The following is an 18125-nucleotide window of genomic DNA, read 5'->3' as shown; positions in this document are numbered from 1 at the left end:
ATTCTAAAAGTCATACCAGTTCTTTTTGTTTTTGGTTAGCAGTTCTGCTTGGTTTGGTAATCCTTGAGATTTTGTCTTTTTCCCTCGTCGCTCCCAAACAGTCCATGGCGGTTGGACCAGCTTCACCAATGTTGGCGACTGTTCGGTGGAGTGCGGTGGCAGCGGAGTCCAGGAGCAGTCCCGGGCCTGCTCCAACCCCACCCCGCAATACAACGGTGACCAGTGCGCTGGGGACGAGGTCGGCTACGTGAGCTGCCAGTCTGCGAGCTCATGCTCAGGTAAGAAGGGTGACACCAGGAATGTGTAAATGTCATTGACTGCGTTAACGTGCCTGCTTGCATTCCAAAGTGAGAGTGAAACAGATTGAAGTTGTCCATTACATTTTTTTTTCAAAACTTCACAAAATCCATCATGCTCTTCTAAATACAACTGTTTGCATGTGTTTTAATTTTCATCAAAATTAATGAAAATGACAATTAATAGGACTTTGAACTTTGATCCCTTAATTTGATTCCTTAGAAGATTTGAGCTATTGGTATTCAATGTATAATTACATGGCAATGATTTGATGAAATAATTACCTTAAGTCGGTATCATATAGTTTGTGAGCATGCTCTGTTTACCTATTGGTTCAGCTCCTCTGAGCAGAAATTTTCTAATTACTTTCCAGACAATGAGGACAGTCCCCTCGGGATGGAATTGGGGAACATCACCAACGCCTACCTCTCCGAGTCCGCCTGCTCCGCTGACAACGACTCCTGCGCCATCTGGGCACGGCTCAACGACCCCGACTCCACCCGATGCTGGATGCCAGACTTGACAGTGAGCCAAGAGCCCTGGCTCCAGATCGCGCTGGCCGAGGACGTTTATTTGAAGGGTGTGGCCACCAGCGGGCGCCCCGGCAATGACAGCTACGTGACGGAATACAGGGTGGCCACCAGCACGAATGGCAATGACTGGGACTATGTGATGAACGGGAGCAATACTAAGGTATAATAGTGAAAGGGGGTCAAATTTGTATGTTGGGGAATATTTCTGTATGCAAATCATCATCAGATAGGTAATGAAATATTGTTTTCTTCTTGAAATGTTTTTCTTTGAAGTGTTTTCTTCATTACACTGCTACTGTATTCTGCCTAATGTACAAAAATGTATCAATCTTATTTTGAAATGTGTCCTTGCCTATTTCATGCACAATTTAATAGACTGATGAAGTGGTTCAGTTACTAGTCTGCTGTAGACAGAAGGTCTCTGGTTTAAACCCCAGAGAGAAAAATATGTATTCTTGTTCTTACTTTTATAGTGTGCTCACTAACTTAATGCACAATAACAGACTAATGAGCTGGTCCAGTCGGAAGTGCCTGCTGGAAACACAAGCTCTCTGGTTCATACCTAAGACCCAGAGAGAACAGATGAACCAATATTTTGTATTATGCCATCCTTTTTATGCCTCCGCCAACGAAGTGGCCGGAGGCATTATGTTTTCGGGTCGTCCGTCCATCCGTCCGTACATGTACGTCCGTCTGTACGTCCGTCCGTCCGTACGTCCGTCAAGTTTTGTTTTTGTCGATATCTGAAGAACCGTGTGGTGGTTTTACATCAAACTTGGTATGAGGGTATATCCTGGGTGGATAATACTTTGTTTGGATTTTAGGGTCACGGGTCAAAGGTCACAGGTTATTTTGTGAAAAAAAAAAAAGGTTGAAAATTCATGTTTTTCTCCATATCTCGCAAATGGTTCAAGGTATCTTCATGGAACTTAGTATATATACTTGTTCCAATGGGCAGTGATTATCTAGGGAAGTTGGGGGTCATGGTGCAAAGGTCGAGGTCAACTCCTCAAAATATCACTACTTTCCTTATATTTATGCAATGCCTGAAGGTTTTTTTTTTAACTTGATGCATACATGTATTACCCAATATATATTCTGTGGGAAGTTTCTTGCCAAAAGGTCAAAGTTCAAAAGGTCAAAGGTCAAGTGAATGTGCTGAATTGCACTTTTTCCTCCATATCTCAAAAGTAACTCAAGGTATCATCATGAAACTTACATATTTATGCATGTTCAACCTACATTTTGTAACAGTGATTCTATTTAGAACTGTGAGGTCAAAGGTCAAAGGCCAGGTTTAGATAATGCTATTTTCCCATTTGATACTGAAATTATACTTTTTCTCAATACCTTGAAAATTACTCAATGCATAAACTTATAAAAGGATCAAAAGTCAAGTAAAAATCATCAGTTCCCCAAATACCTGCACTCTGACATTTTAATCATTCATCCTATTGAACCTAGTTCTAGGAAAGTGAACATTCAGCACATTTGTGTCAAACCTGTCATTTTGATATTTTGCCAGTTGTGTGAAACTGTCATCACACATTGTCAAGACATTGTACTATAGACCTATTAGGAGAACCATGCATTATGGCGGAGGCATATCAGTCGCCGTAGGGATATATCTAGTTCCAAAGAGGTACAACACTCAGACCCTCATGTAGGACATACAGAATCCCACCTCACGTCTCGTGAAGATCAGGATTTCTCGGTCACCCAAACTCATCCACAGTGACAAGTGGTAAGGAAGACGGAACCCCTCCCCCCCCCCCCCCCCCCCCAACAAATGCATCTCTAGCATTATGACACAAGTTATTTCTGTCCTTCACCTTCCTGATTTTTTGTTTGTCTATGTGTTGTTGTTTTTTGCCGACTTGTAGGTCTTCCGCGGCAACTTTGACAACACCACTGTTGTGCGTCATCACGTTAATGTGAGTCAAGTCAGCTACGTGAGGTTCTACCCCGTCAGCTGGAACATCGCCGTCTGCATGCGAGTGGAGATTTACGGAGAACACTTACCAAGTATGCATGCCCTGTGGTGAAAATAGAGCTAATTAGAGCTTAATTTGCAGAACATCTATCATGTGTTCTGTTATTACTGTTTTCTGGTCCTTTTAAAGTCTTTTCAAAAAGTAATAACGGTATAAATATTACCCTATGACTGCTCTGGTTAATGTTATGTTTTGCATTTCCATTTATTACTGTAATTCTAATGCTTTGTACATTTCAATATCAGAAGGTTCTTATGTGGATGTCTACAACTATCTGTGTTTGTTGTAATCAGTCAGTTTTGATGAGAAAACTCGGTCTTTTTTTTCTTTTTTTCTTGATAGCAAGTGAAAGCTTTTCCTGAAAAGCAAATGGTTTTAAGTAGTTTTAGATCTATATTGGACCATGTCACGCCTTGATTTTTGCAAGCCACCCTCTGAAAATGAATGAGTGAATATATAGAGTAAAGAAGAGAGATGGGTATGCCATATTTTCTAGTACTTCTCCAGGGACTAGATGGTCATGCCTTAATGCACCTTGAAGTGCCCGAGGAAAATTAATTAATATGTTTCAGATTGCTCGTAATATATCGCATGTCGACGCTGGGGCAACAAGACCTCGTATCTGAAATTTTGGTGAAAATAATTTTTTTTAAAAAATTTATGGTCAGATAATCAGTTAATATAAGTGATGTCCTGTCCAAATCCTAGCTGTTTTACCCCCCCCCCCAAAAAAAAAAAAAAAAAAAATGAAGCCACCATGGCATGTCTAAGAAAAGCTCTCCCATTTGATGCAGTGCTTTGGCTGCTATGATTGTTTGCTCTCCTGAACATTTCACATTTTGTAGATACAAGGTCTTGTCGCCCCAGCAACGATATGCAATGACAAACTAAATGATATTCATTGATGAATTGAATGACCAAGGACCTGTAGTTATTCTGGCATTGAATTGTTTTTAAAGTGTCTTATAACTATGTACTGTGAGCATAACCATACATTCAAATCCCAAGAATGATACCTGTCTTCTGACTCTAAAAGTGGACATCTTAAATGTGTCTGCCTTTTATGTATTTCATTGTAAATATCTTGATATTGATACCTATTTTGATTTTGTCCTTGTCTCAACTCCAGTTGACGGCAGGTACGGAGCCTGGGGAGACTGGTCGGAATGCAACGTGACCTGCGGGGGTGGGTTGCAGTTCCGCAACCGAACCTGCGACAACCCAGCACCAAAGTATGGTGGCCAAACGTGCTCTGCTGCTGCGACAAAGTCTCGGGAGTGTAACACCAACAACTGTCCAAGTGAGTTGGGATTTTTTGTTCAGTTTTGTTTTGTTTTTCTTCCCTGATATAATATAATGTCTTTAACAGCTGCAGATTTTAGTATGTATCTTAGCATTCCTTTTCATTATTTTGTGTTTGTTTCAGTGGTTCTATTTTCCAACTTTATAATTTAGGGTTTACATTGCGTAGATCTATTTCATTATTTTTGTGTGTTCGTTAGTTAGTTAGTTAGTTTGTCCGTGTGCAAAATAACTTAAAACGTAGTTAACGGATTTGGATGAAACTTGCAGGAAAGCTTTAAAATGACACAAGTAACAAAAGATTAACTTTTGGTAGTGATCCGAGAATTTTGGGGGAATTTATGAAGGATTTTTGATATTTTGGTAGGTAGGGTCATTGAACACGAGAGTTCAGGCTGCACATATTTGAGGTTTGCATGCGCGCACTAAAGTGCGTGCTCTAGTTTGTGCTAGGGCGAGGCGCGCCGTGCAGCTGAGGGTTTATGACGGAACAAAGGCTTCTATTATTGGGAAATCGGGCGACTTTCAGCACACAATGCTATAAGTACGTATGGGTGGAAATCACTGATATCTCTATGGAAGAACAAGATTAGTGGTGGAAATGAGCTGCATGCTTGGCGGAGGTCTGCGCTCTCAGAGTGCTTTTCTAGTTCAGTTAGATTTGTTGTTCCTTCTCATTTCTGTTTATCATATGTTCTCTCCGTGCCTCGTAGTTGATGGTGGCTGGTCGTCGTGGGAAACGGCAGTTTCATGCAGCGTGACTTGCGGGCTCCACGGCACGAAGCGACAGAGTCGCGAGTGCAACAACCCCCAGCGGCGCTACGGCGGCAACCCCTGCGAAGGAGAAGAGTATCGCTGGGTGGGCTGCAGCACAACCACTACTTGTGACAGTGAGTGGAAAAAAAGTTCCAGAAAACAATATGAGTTTTACATCCTCTTGTCATATTGAAAGATAGATGAGAGAACTTTGTCTAAAGACTTCATGTGCTGTGGCACTTATCTTTACTTCATTATTATCCATTAGTAATTTTTAATCTCCTTATAATCCCATTAGTAACTGAACTGCCCAAAACTGCACATCCTGTTACTCCCTAAACCGCCCCAAACCGCCTTTCTGCTTTTTTTTTATAGTATTATGTGTTACCATTTTTATTGTTTTCATTAGAATAATTTATGTAATTACATAATTTGAAAGAGGTCAAAGTTCAACAAAAGTATATCAAAGTTTACTCCCGTGACACACCAGTCTCTTGAAATTGAAGTCTTTATAGGCTTTCCAATAAACAGAACTTTAATATAATAAACAAAAGTAAGCATGCAGTGAGCTATTTTGCATAATTTAGAAAGTTGTCAAACTGAGAGTAATATCGCTGTACCTTCTAGGGAACAATAGGCCATTATGTATGGAATCTTCAGTTGCTAAAGGGTTAAAATGAATTCAAAGGAAAACTTCCTCACTTTGTCTTTGCATGAGATTGTTATAGAGTTGTAAGGATTTAGAATGCTGCCTCTTTAAATTAAAACTACTGTACAGTCATTAAGTTATTGGCTTTAAAAAAAAAAAAGTTTTCAAAGTGCTTATTTTTTAGACAACAATTTTTTGATCATATTATTTTGACATCTCACCTAGTTTGTTGTCTGTGATTGTGATGAGCATTACTGATTCTTGAGAACATAACGTCGCAAAAACTGCTTTTTGTCTGAAAATTGCCCTTGTGTGTTTGTTTGACAGTTGTAGCATGATGTAAAGCCCAGCACAATCAATGCAACATTTGTGAACCATGATCATTCTATGCAACCTATGGACCTACACCAATCTGCATAACAAGTTTACATGTGCAAAATCATGGATTCCCTTTGATTTATTCGGCACAAAAGTGTAACTGATTGCAACTCTTTTTAAATGGTATCTGTACACAAAAATCAAATTTTCTGTTGTTGCATTTTATTGTATTGGTAATGTCCATGAGAATCTAAATTAATATTTTTCAGTTATAGCATTTTTTGTGATGAGCAAGAGCTTTTCCTAGCGTACAAAGGATATGTTCTTGCACCTCTCAAATTTAAATTTCAGGGTACAAATTTACTTTAGAAAAACAAAAAAAATGAAGGGTAGAAGGACAGTGAATATTAAAGCTCTTTCATATTTCACAACTTATAGGTGATGAAGACAGCGAGCTAGGTGTCATCAGTGGTGACATCGCAGATTCCCAGTTCTCCGAGTCGAGCTGCGCGGCGGACGGTTCAAACTGCGGCAGCTCGGCGCGGATCAACTCCACCACCAGCACCGACTGCTGGATGCCGGTGAACTCGACGACCTCCGAGTGGCTGGAGGTCAACCTAACGGACAGTGTGAGCCTCAAGGGTGTGGCCATTCAGGGTCGTCCCGCGGATGACAACTATGTGACCTCGTACTACCTCCTGACTGCTGCGGACGAATCATCCTCGTTTGAATACTATCAGGATGCCAGCGGAGATCCTATGGTAAGGATTTGCAGTTACCAGATGTGGATGCCTAACAGTACTGTATTCCACCAAAGCAAGATATTTTCGCTTGATAAAATTTCGTGAATTGGAGCTGATCGCCTTTTTCACGACATGACATTTTTGAAAATTGTCACTGGCATTTAACAAAAACTTCTTTGCGTGCATTTTAATTTCGCAAGTCTTGTCTCTTGCAAGATTTACAAAACTAAAATGCACATGAAAATTTCTGGTTTACATATTTGATTTAAAGGAAACCAAAACCCAAAGAGCAATGTGGATTGAGTGAAAGCAGCAACATTTGTAGAACACATCAATGAAAGTTTTAGGAAAATCGGACAATCGATGCAAAAGTTAAGAAGTTTTAAAGTTTTGGTGTTGGAACCGCTGGATGAGGAGACTACTGGAGATTATGACGTATGTGTGGACAAAAATATAAAGAAAATATAAAGGGAATTCCACAAAAATGCATTTTTCATGAAAATTACACATTCCATCAACTTGATACTGACATATGTTAAGGGTAGCAATTATTCCTACTGCTTTCTGAAAGCGGTTAGTCAAGTGCTCTTTCATTATGCTAGAAAAGTTAATTTTTGTGGAATTTTCTTTATATTTTCTTCATATTGTTGTCCAAACATGATGTCATGAACTCTAGAAGTCTCCTCATCCAGCGGTTCCAACACCAAAACTTTAAAAAACTTAAAAATTCCTAACTTTTGCATCGATTGTCCGATTTTCCTCAAACTGTTACTGATGTGTTCTACTAATGTTGCTGCTTTCACTCAATCCACATTTCTCTTTGGGTTTTGGTTTCCTTTAAGCACTTTAATACGTAGCAGTGCACCTGACTCATTGCATAAGCTACTGAATCATCTTTTCTTATTTTGTAAGCCCCCACCTCCCCCACCCCCATTATGGCTGATGCAAGCTGCTGTGTTTTAAAATCGAATAGGAATACAAGGACAAACTAAAGTTTTCCCGGACTATTGTCCAACATGTCGTGCAACATCTTATTCTCTCTCACCTCTCCTCTCCCAGCTGTTCCAAGGCAACTTTGATAATGCTGAAAGCGTGCGCTACAACCTGGACACGATTTCTGAGGTCACCTTCGTCAGATTTGAGCCCCAATCGTGGAACGGATCAATCTGCATGAGGGTTGGACTATACGGAGCTTTCAATCCAAGTAAGTTCATGTTGACATTCCACAGAGGAGTCTGTATCACACAAGGGTAGTGTGACTATGATAGCTATAGATCAGTAAGATGTGAATGAAATCAAACGTAATGTTGTTTAAAATGAGATAGCTGCATGAGTGGTAATAGTTCTGCAAACGTGGGATTTCATTAAAATCCATTTAACATCATGTAGTACATAAATCGACAGCTCCATGTATAGATTCGTGGAAGTTCTTGTGGTCCTTGAGCAGAGAAACCAGTAAAGTGAAAATCTTAAACAAATTACACTGAACAGTGTTGATGACATCAGAGCCTCACATATTTCAGAAATATAGCATTGTAATTCCATTACAATACAGCATGCTCAACAAGTTCACCTGTGAAAAATCAATGCATGCCTTCTTTTTTGTTCTGCTTCCTTGAGCCCCAACTCATGCATTCTTATGGTGAGGCTGCCTTGTCATCATCCTTGTTCATTGCAATTTGCTATAAATTTTGAAAACATTCTCATACCTCATCCCAATCACTATAAATTCTGAGTCTCTGTACTCAGTATAACTAATTTATAGTTGTTCAAATGTAAAAGTCTGAAAATCATCTGGAGGTCCCCTTTAAGGTCAAAAGTTAGTTGTCAAGTAACATTTTTTCTTTGCATGTCTGGTTTGTTTCTAACTATGCATATTTACTCTGTCCTGTAACATTACAACACAGTGAGTGTCGAAGTTGTTAGCATTTTGAATGTTTACTCTATAATTAGTCACTTTTCTTTCTATCTTTCTCTCACTCTCGTCGTCGTCTCTCCCACTCCTCTCCCCTTGTGCAGTCGACGGCAACTGGGCATCCTGGAGTTCTTGGGACAACTGCAGCACCACCTGTGGGGGCGGGGTGCAGAACCGCACCCGCACCTGCACCAACCCCTCCCCAAAGTACGGCGGGGCAAACTGCGTAGGGGACAGCTGGGAGATGCAGGACTGCAACGATAATCCCTGTCCAAGTAAGTTTTTGTCATTTGTGGTGGTACTACACATGTATGTATATAAATGTATTAGGTGGCACAACATATTTTGTACTTGAAGGTAGGATGTCTGTGCATGGCTTGGTTTTTTGCCTCATTGTATGGTGTTATTTGAGTTTTTCATTATACAGCTGTAACAGATTATTTATATGGTGATGTCAGTGATAATGACTGCTGTAAAAAGGGAATTTATCATGTGTGTCATTTTTCACGCTTGGACAAGTAGGATATATGAATTATCTGTATTTATGATTCCTTGGAATCTAAATATAAAATGATATTATACCTGTATATTCCAAGCAGAAATTTTGCATGCTTTATTTTCATGCTAGTTTCATGTCACATGAAATTCACGAAAATTTCCAAACCGCAAAGATTTTTCAACTATGGAGTATCATCAATCACATCCTGGCAATTACCCCCCTCTCCCCCCCCCCCCCCCCCCCCCCCCCCCCCCCCCGGCTAAATACTGGTTAGTGGTAAGGTTAGAGTAAAGATTAGGGTATGGGTTAGGTTTACGGTTAGGAGTTTGGGTTAGGGTTAGGATTAGGGCCAGGGGAAGGGTCCGGGGTAATTGCCCAGGGGGTAATTGCCCTAGACCCTCATCAATATCATCATAATGACTATCATTGTAAGCGCTGTCTTTTGTTTATTTCTTTTGTGTGATAATGTATCATTTGATAATTGTTTGTGATTATTTTACATTAATATAGCTGATTCTGGGTGCATGCACTGGTCGGGGAGGAAGGCCTCGAGCCTCGGTGATTAAGTTTGCCTTCTCCTCCCCTGCCAACCAGCAGCATGCACCTACAGTGTACAATCACCCCAATCTTTATATCTTGTAATATGAATTTTTGTTGTATATGAATTATATGGTGAAATGCTAAATGAATTATAATAATAATGATAATTTTGTACTTTTAGCAGGATTTCTCATTTGTGATATTCCTCTTTTACATCTCAGTCGATGGCAGCCTGGGTAGTTGGTACTCGGTCAGTGACTGCTCGGTGAGCTGCGGCCTGTGGGGCACTCATCAAATGGAGCGAGACTGCAACAATCCCGCCCCACAGTACGGGGGCCAGTCCTGCTCCGGTAGCACGCACCGCTGGGCCTCCTGCAATGGAACGGACACCTGCGACAGTGAGTTCTCATGCTTGAAACTCGTTTTGGTTTGCAAAGGATTAAGAATCTCGATATGGGGGGGGGGGGGGTAACTATTTGTACTTTAGCAAACTCTAACTTTCAAACCATCAACATGGTATCTCTGACACTAGAAATATGGCTGATTATTTCTTTCACATAAGTTGACGCCAACAAGTCTTATTTCAGGAGAGAGAGAAAGATAAGGAGTAATGGTACGCTGATTTTCACAGTATTTCTTTGAGTACAACCCCAGAGAGAGTAAGCTCATCATGTGAATATGAAACGTATCCTTTTTATGCCATAAGCTGAGTAAACCTACGACCAATCCAAAAGGAAATATTAAAAGTTCTGTGGTGTCTATATTCTTTGCGTGTAAATGCCGCCGCAATCCATTTTCTTGACAATACCATCAATCATTATTTCAGACTTATGGATGTGATTCGTACATACAGCATATGATTATTATAATCTCATGTTTCTATTTGTTTGAAATTAGTGATGTTCTGATCTTTACTTTATTTCATTGCTCTTCGGATGAAGGATGAGCACAATTTCAAATTGTATTAATGTCAGTGAAGTGCCTTTGTCTTAAAGCTGGATCCAATGACATGCATTTCTAGATATCAGTGATTGACACTTGTTGAATTAACTGTGACAAAAATAAATGTCAAAGAGGTCATTTAAATTTGATTTAATTTTCTTTCTGTCTGTCATATTTCTTTGAACTTCTCCTACTTCAAGAAGTTCACCAGATGATGATGATAACAAAGTCACACAATTAATTTCTCTCTCTGTCTTCTTTTAATGCTTTCTTCATGAATACCTGTTTCACAGGATTTGATTTCTTGTTCATACTAGCTTTGTAATCCATGATGAATGTGTATGCAAGGAAAATAGCATCAAAAGGTAGAGAATACTCACGCAATGATAAACCTGCAAATACCCACCCTCTCCTTTTTTCACAGACTCCAATGACTATGCCCTGGGCGTGGCGAACACCTCTCGCAGTGACATTCTCATCACGGCGTCGTCTAAGAAGAGCAACGCCTTTTTGGCGACGTACGCGAGGCTGGACGCTAGCGACCGCAACGAAGCCTGGACGCCGGACGACTCCGACAGCGGTGAGAGGAGTTTTGGTTGACGTAATAAAGACCTGTCCATAATACGACATCATTTACACAGGGTAGCCTCTTCAGTGTCATCAGCATTTTTTCCAGATGACCACAGCTCTCAGAGTTACCTCTTTCACACCTTGATGATGATGTTTTCACCCGCCAGGTGTATAAATGGGTACCTGGCAACGCTGGGGTAAAAATAATAGCAGGGCCCTCTGGTAGAGCAGTGGCAACACTGAAAAGGCTACCCTGGATAAAGAAGACCTTATTACAGTGCACTCCCATTATAACAAACTCGGTTATAACAAAATTGTGGTTACAACAGAATTCTGGTTACAACAAAATAAAAGTCTAGGTCGGAAAATTATCACTTCTATGTTTTTTTTATTGTTTATTTGTTCGGTTACTTGTATAACGAAATTTCAATATAATGAAAGAAAACTGCTGGGGTTGAAGTCAAGGGTTAAAGTTTACAATCACAATGTATTTTGGTATTGAGTATCATTCTGTTTCATCTGACCTTTACACCATCCCATGATTCATCTCCTGACAGAGCCATACCTGCAAATCGAGCTCCCCGATCTTGTCAACCTGAAACGCATTGCCATTCAGGGTCGCCTTGGCAACGACGACTCCGCGCACTGGGTGAGGACGTTCTACTTGAAGTACAAGGACAGCGAGGGTGTGTACAGAAACTTCAAGGAGGCAGGAGCAAGAAAGGTGAGAAAGTATTACATTCAAACTTTTTGGATCAATGTAGGATATTTTGTCTAGGTATAGCAATATGCAAAAATATATTTAATGTTCTTCCCCATCATCTTGTTATGCTGTATGCTGTGATTTGTTGCCTTGGTAAAATAGATTCAATGAAATATTATAAGCGCCAAACTTGTCTAATGCAAACAAAATTCCAGTAAGCTATTGATCGAAAGCATTAAGTAGTCACTGACAAAAGAAAAAAGAGGAAAAATATTCAAGCAATACAATGTATATTGAATTGGAAGATATCTCTGAACTAGAAATTAGTAATTATGATTATATACAGAAATACAGGCTGGAATATTGTCTTTCTGTGCTGATACCTCAATTCGGGCTCTTCCTATCAAGCCAAGGGCTAGTTCTGTGCTATTGGATGTAATGCTTCTCACTAGCTGATATCCTTTAACCCAGTGAGGACGGACTGATTTTGCTACAACATACATTTTCCATAGACCCCTACCCAAGTATTCTCAGGACTCATCCTCAGTGGGTTAATCATCCAGCAAATGAATAGGACCACACTCACCAAGGTGTAAAGCTGTCAAAACTGAATGCATTTTTTATTCCTATTATCGTAATCAACTGAGCAGTTCTTTGCAAAATCTATTATATTATCAAAACGTCACTTGCTCGTGAATCAATTTTTTTTCCCCCGATGTCTGATAATATCGTGATTTTTATTTCAGATTTTCCAAGGAAACTTTGACGAGACCACGACGGTCGTTAACGAGCTCCACAAAACTCTAGAGAGTGTCACAGACTTCCGCCTCTACCCTGTTGATTTCAACAACAGCATTGCAATGAGAGTCGAGCTGTACGGCGTCTATCTCCCTCGTAAGTAACTCTTGAAGATGCCTTTTTTTCCTCTCTGATAATTGTTCATGCTGTTGTTAGGTGTTTACATTGCACATTGTGCTGGGAAGGCATTATCTGTAATGATTGTTTTATTACCATTATCATCATCATAATTAGTACTACATATAAGTAGTAGTTAGTAATAGTGGGGTAATACCTGTAGTAGAAATACTAGAAGTAGTGTCATTTTCATCATCTCCTTCATCATTATTACTTATACCTAATTGTATTACAAAGTACATTTCCTGGAAATATACTACTTAGAGTAGCTCATGTGTCAGATATGCAAGAAAGCTATGATAGGGATCAGTGTAGGCATTTTTAGATGAAATATATTGGTGTGTTCTTAACGGGTGTTCCATCTTGAGCATTACAACAACAACAAAAATGAATAAAAATATGAGAATAAGTGCAATTGCAATGTGATATAAGGAAATTATTACTTGTGGAATGGAACAAGGAGTTTGAAAAACAAACGCTCAATTTTCATTTGTGTCAATGGACCTGATATTGTGAGAGTAGATTTCTTTGCAACTTAATCGCTGCTTCATGCTGAACAGGGTTGTAGCTTGAGAAAGCAAAGTAGAGCGTGTTGTTTCGTAGTGTACCTTCATCCAGATGATGCTGTGACCAAAGATAGGATTAATTTGTAATATTCCTCATATTTCTTGCAATCCTCAGGCGATGGTAACTGGACGGCTTGGTCCGAGTGGACAGACTGCCCGGTCACCTGCGGGGGCGCCAAGGAGACCCGCAATCGCACCTGCACCAACCCCACGGCCAGGTACGGGGGCGAGGACTGCCCTTCGGATGAAGCGGCCGACGAGGAAAGATCGTGCAACACCCACTATTGCCCGAGTGAGTTTTTGGAGAAATACAGTAGCTCACATATACTTTTCTCTCCTTAGTAGATTTTGTTTGATTGGATCGTAGCATGCTTTGGCAGGGAAAAATAGATATGGGCATGTTGTTGAATGTCACATATCTTGAGGTACGCGTGTATACTAACTGTTGTGAGTGTGTAGTGTCACATGATGACAGAAGTACAAGAAAACAAGATTACAAGTACATCGACAAGGAGACTCTTGACAATAGATTATAGCGTCTTCCTCTGCTTGCAGAAATGTGATGCAGTCATATTACGTAAATGCAATCTCCGCTTGGTATGTATTTGATTCCAACACAGTGTGTATGAAGCTTAGGCCATTCTCCTTGTGACATAATCAAACTCTCACCATACTGAAGTAATCAGCTGTATGCTCAAAATTGCGAATTGCTCGTGAGTAGCACTTCTCCTCAAAACGCTGTAGCACCAGTAAGGTCCTGTAAGGCAAATGTAGTGATGTTAGCAAGCATGAAAGATGAATTCCCCATGTGTCTAATATTACTGATGGTAAACGCATGGCTAGTATCAGATTAAATCTGTATGGACAGGAGACAAGTAAAGAAAATACATAACCAGTACTGGCATAGTTTTATTTTTGCACTTGTATGGCATTCTACACAATGTACCAATACTTGCACACTGTGAATTATTTACCATTGATGGTATTACCCCACCACTATTTTGCTATTAAGTGAAAAATGTAACCTTAACCCGTTCCATTCCGGAATCTGGTCCCGTGTGTATTAATAAGTCTATGGTGACTTCAAAATTCAGTATGGAATTGTCTCAGAAAAGCAAATGGATTGAGAGTGCAAACATGGTGTATCAAGTTCTGTAAATTATGTGCACGATTATATATCACTCAAAATCCTACCACAGTTGATGGCGACTGGACGGATTGGGCCACGTGGAGCTCCATCGACTGCTCGGTCAGCTGCGGCGGCGACGGCGTCAAGCACCGCACTCGCTCCTGCACCAACCCCGCCCCCCAGCACGGCGGGGCTGACTGCTCCAACCCGAACTATGTGGAGGAGTTTGAGGCCTGCAGTGCCACCTCAAGCTGTGGAGGTGAGAGATTTCATATGGCGGGTGTCATTCTGAGAGGATAAAATGTTGACGTTTTGTAGCGAGAAAATAGTCATGTGGTGTAAGTAACCTCACTCTTGTATCAAACTGAATGTATGACATCATTGTAACTATGAAGCCAGTCACTGATTACTAATTGAAAGTAAATGTCACAACTGTCCATCACTGCCTAGCATACAAAGTAATTCTGTCGCTATATAGTCTTGAATGAACGAACCTGGTTGATTAAGTTATGGTCAGGGTCATGACACTTCATTAATTACCTCACCTCAATTCAATTTAACTTTCATGCGAAGAGTAAAGTCAAAGATACTGAGGAGCGAGAATGTAATTGAATATACCAGTAGACAGAAATGAATGACATTTATGAAATGTTCAAGTTTTGTGTACTTTCAAGGCAGGAATGGTATCCTTATCCATGTCTGCAAATTAGATCATGTCATAACCTTACCTCTCTCCAAATTGTTTCAGTAAGTCAAAATGCTGGAAACATCTTTGTTTGTAGAGGGGCCCATAATTCATCAACTCCAATCCCCCTCTAGAAAATATATAATCACAAATTATTCATAAGTTATGTGTGATGCAATGTAAAACATAATTTCTTCTCTTATTCAATTTCTAAAAAGTCTAATAAGTGCAAACATGTGTGCAATCTAATGAGACATTATTCTCATCCGATTGAACGCATCTATCATGAAGAAGACTGCATTTTAAAGCAGTATTGGAATATGGCAACTGCAGCTGCTGAAAGACATGAAATGCAACAAAACTGGACTTCAGTTGATAGTTGATTCTGTAGCAAAATCAATCTCCTTGGGGGTGGAAACATATCAAAATGAATTCTCTCTATGTCTTCTCAGATTGCTATGAACCGCTTGGAATGTACGACGGCAGAATAACCGATGCTCAAGTTAGCGCATCCAACACACGTTACAACGACTCCAATCTACCCAGCCATGCGAGACTGGAAGTCACTGCCACCAGTAAGTTTCTTCTTCCCACCAAAGGATTTGCAGCTCGGTTAGAATGCAAGCAGCAAATCCAATCAGACTAAATTGTGCTGTGTATGTTGTACAATGAAGTTTTTACTCCAAGCTGGCATGGTATCATCCATATACTCTGTTGCTCTTCGCATGGATATACTGTGAAAGTGGATATTTTCGCACAAGTAATTTTTCGTGCTTCACCAGGTGCGATGAATTTCACATGTTTTTAGTTCCGCTGACCCCAGACATTAGCTATTGGAATATATGGCATGCAAAAATATTCGCATGCTTTTATTTTTGTGCTAGCTTCTGGTTGCGCGAAATGCGTGAAAATTTCCACACCGCGAAAATTTCCACTTTTACAGTAGGGCACAACACATGATATTGACGCTGAAGATGAGGAGGACATTTTTTATGCCTTTATGTGCTTAGACACTTAGCTTGATAACTCATCAAACTTTTTCATCAGCGTTTAGTAATTCATTCAAACTTGAACAACTTGTTAGCAAGTCCCCTCAGGTGCAGCAATGTTCCTCGATCCAACAGCCGAGTGCTGCAGTGACACAGATGGGATTAGGGGTATTAGTTAATATTCATTCATCGACAATGAGTTTCCACATATCTGCACTAATCCGCAAAGAAAGTACTCTAGCTTATGTGCCAATTGGCAAACAAATTGCAGCAACGGTTAATATAGCATGATATTACAGAGTATTTGCCAGACGCTAGTTGTTACAACTTACTCTGACAGGTAGTCCCCCACTGGATGTGTTGTGACATCACACAAAATAATTGCAGTGAGTGGTAGCCTTTCTGCCTCTCTTAACCCGTTGAAGACTAGCCCCGAGTGTACTCCGATAGCTGTATATGGGAATTGCTTGTTATAGCAAAATCAGCCCGTCCTCAATGGGTTAATCTGCCTGTCTTGTACTCTTCCTAGATGCCTTGTGCTGGGAAGGAAAACCAGACTTCAACCTGACGGAATACCTGATAGAAAACGACGTCACGAATAGGTCGGTGACGTACAATTTCACCGACTACTGGTTCCAAGTCGACTTCGTCACGCCCATTCAGCTGTCCATGCTGGGGGTCCAAGGGGGCGGGAGCATCGAGCGCTGGGTGACGTACTACAACATCTCCCTGACAACGGATGGAGAGAACTGGTTTGACTACGAGGAAAGTGGCATGGTGAAGGTACACATAAGCATTAAAGCTCCCTTGCATTGCTTGCGCTGAATACGACGTGACTGAGGAATACAGAGTGTACTATACAAAGGTTCTTTATGGGATTAAGGCAGGAAAATTTGTAGTTTGTCTCTTACAATTGTGACAGCATCAATGATGATCAGATATGTACGAATATACCTTAAATTTGCATTGGATGTCACGGCACTTTAGAAGTGCTCTAGCTCTCATCATCAAATGACATGTGTACTATTAATACACACCATCAACAAATAAAGACCTAAACAAGTATACTGTAAAACAAGGAATTTTCGCGTGCATTTTAATTTCGCGAATTTCGCGAGTGCCAAAATTCGCGAAATTAAAATGCACGCGAAAGCTTTTGTCTACACTACATGCATTGAACGCCAGTAGCAATTCGCGAAAATTTCATGCCACGAAAAAGGCTGTCGGCTCCAATTCGCGAAAATTTCATGCCGCGAATATATCATGTTTTACAGTAATCTCTGTAACTGATGTGTATTTTGCACCCATAGTAAATTTAGCATTCAACCTTGTCGACATCCGACAAATAGGAGCTCAATGTTAGGCATTTTGTCCGTGAATCGCCTGAAATTGACTGAGTGGTTTCTGGTTTGCTCCTTCCCGCCAATTCATGCTGCCTTCCCCTACCCTTACCCTCCCCCACCCCTACCCCCACCTCCCCCTCCCCACCTCCTACCACTGTACCTCTACCCTCCCCCCTACCCCTCCCCTCCCAGCAATTCTATGGGAACAACGACAAGAGCACGGTGGTGAGGACAACGCTCGACACCGCTCAGGAGAACATCAAAGGCCTTCGCATCCTCCCCCAGGCATGGGAGGGGGCAGGGCCGTGTCTCCGGCTGGAGGTCTACGGCTGCTTTGATCATCCAGGTACTCAAACGTGTCTCGGTGACAGTTTGTGAATTTTCTCTCTGTCAACGTTCACCGTGTGCTTTCAAATTCTTGTAAACAGAGATGGTACAGTTGTAACTCAAATACACCTCATTAGCCCTCATTTGGGGGGGAAAAATGATAAATTATTGAATAAGGAAAATAGAAATGAGGCAAGGTTCTAGAACAGAAATGCAGCTATTGCGGTCTTGGAACATGACACATGTTTTAGGTACATTAATCAAGACAAAAACTGTACTGTCACCATGTGAAAAATTATTTTAAAAACCCATTACTTTTCCTGAGACTGCAAAGGAATTTTGAAGAATGCTTTTGTCATCTGTAGATTTTCCTACCATTTAAGATAAGCCTGGACATTTGTGCTATTGTG

General features: G+C 40.6%; 1 protein-coding gene across 1 annotated transcript in view; it reads left to right on the top strand.

Moving 5' to 3' along the window:
• LOC139715681 (uncharacterized) overlaps positions 1-18125 on the top strand; it is a 106584-nt gene that overhangs the window by 44790 nt on the left and 43669 nt on the right. Inside the window, exons 37-53 of the mRNA XM_071627233.1 lie at positions 102-278; positions 671-990; positions 2714-2855; positions 3954-4124; positions 4840-5016; positions 6288-6610; positions 7652-7796; positions 8612-8782; positions 9768-9944; positions 10913-11068; positions 11616-11782; positions 12508-12655; positions 13358-13534; positions 14442-14630; positions 15509-15631; positions 16575-16828; positions 17581-17734. Of these exons, the coding sequence (XP_071483334.1) occupies positions 102-278; positions 671-990; positions 2714-2855; positions 3954-4124; positions 4840-5016; positions 6288-6610; positions 7652-7796; positions 8612-8782; positions 9768-9944; positions 10913-11068; positions 11616-11782; positions 12508-12655; positions 13358-13534; positions 14442-14630; positions 15509-15631; positions 16575-16828; positions 17581-17734 (3171 nt within the window). The remainder of the gene's footprint in view (positions 1-101; positions 279-670; positions 991-2713; positions 2856-3953; positions 4125-4839; positions 5017-6287; positions 6611-7651; positions 7797-8611; positions 8783-9767; positions 9945-10912; positions 11069-11615; positions 11783-12507; positions 12656-13357; positions 13535-14441; positions 14631-15508; positions 15632-16574; positions 16829-17580; positions 17735-18125) is intronic.

The sequence above is a fragment of the Diadema antillarum genome, unplaced genomic scaffold (genome assembly GCF_040938485.1).
Source record: "Diadema antillarum isolate AM-2024a unplaced genomic scaffold, OU_Dant_1.0 scf00000006, whole genome shotgun sequence".
NCBI classification, from domain to species: Eukaryota; Metazoa; Echinodermata; class Echinoidea; order Diadematoida; family Diadematidae; genus Diadema; species Diadema antillarum.
Note: the sequence above shows the minus strand (reverse complement) of the source record. Positions and strands in the feature narration are given on the sequence as shown.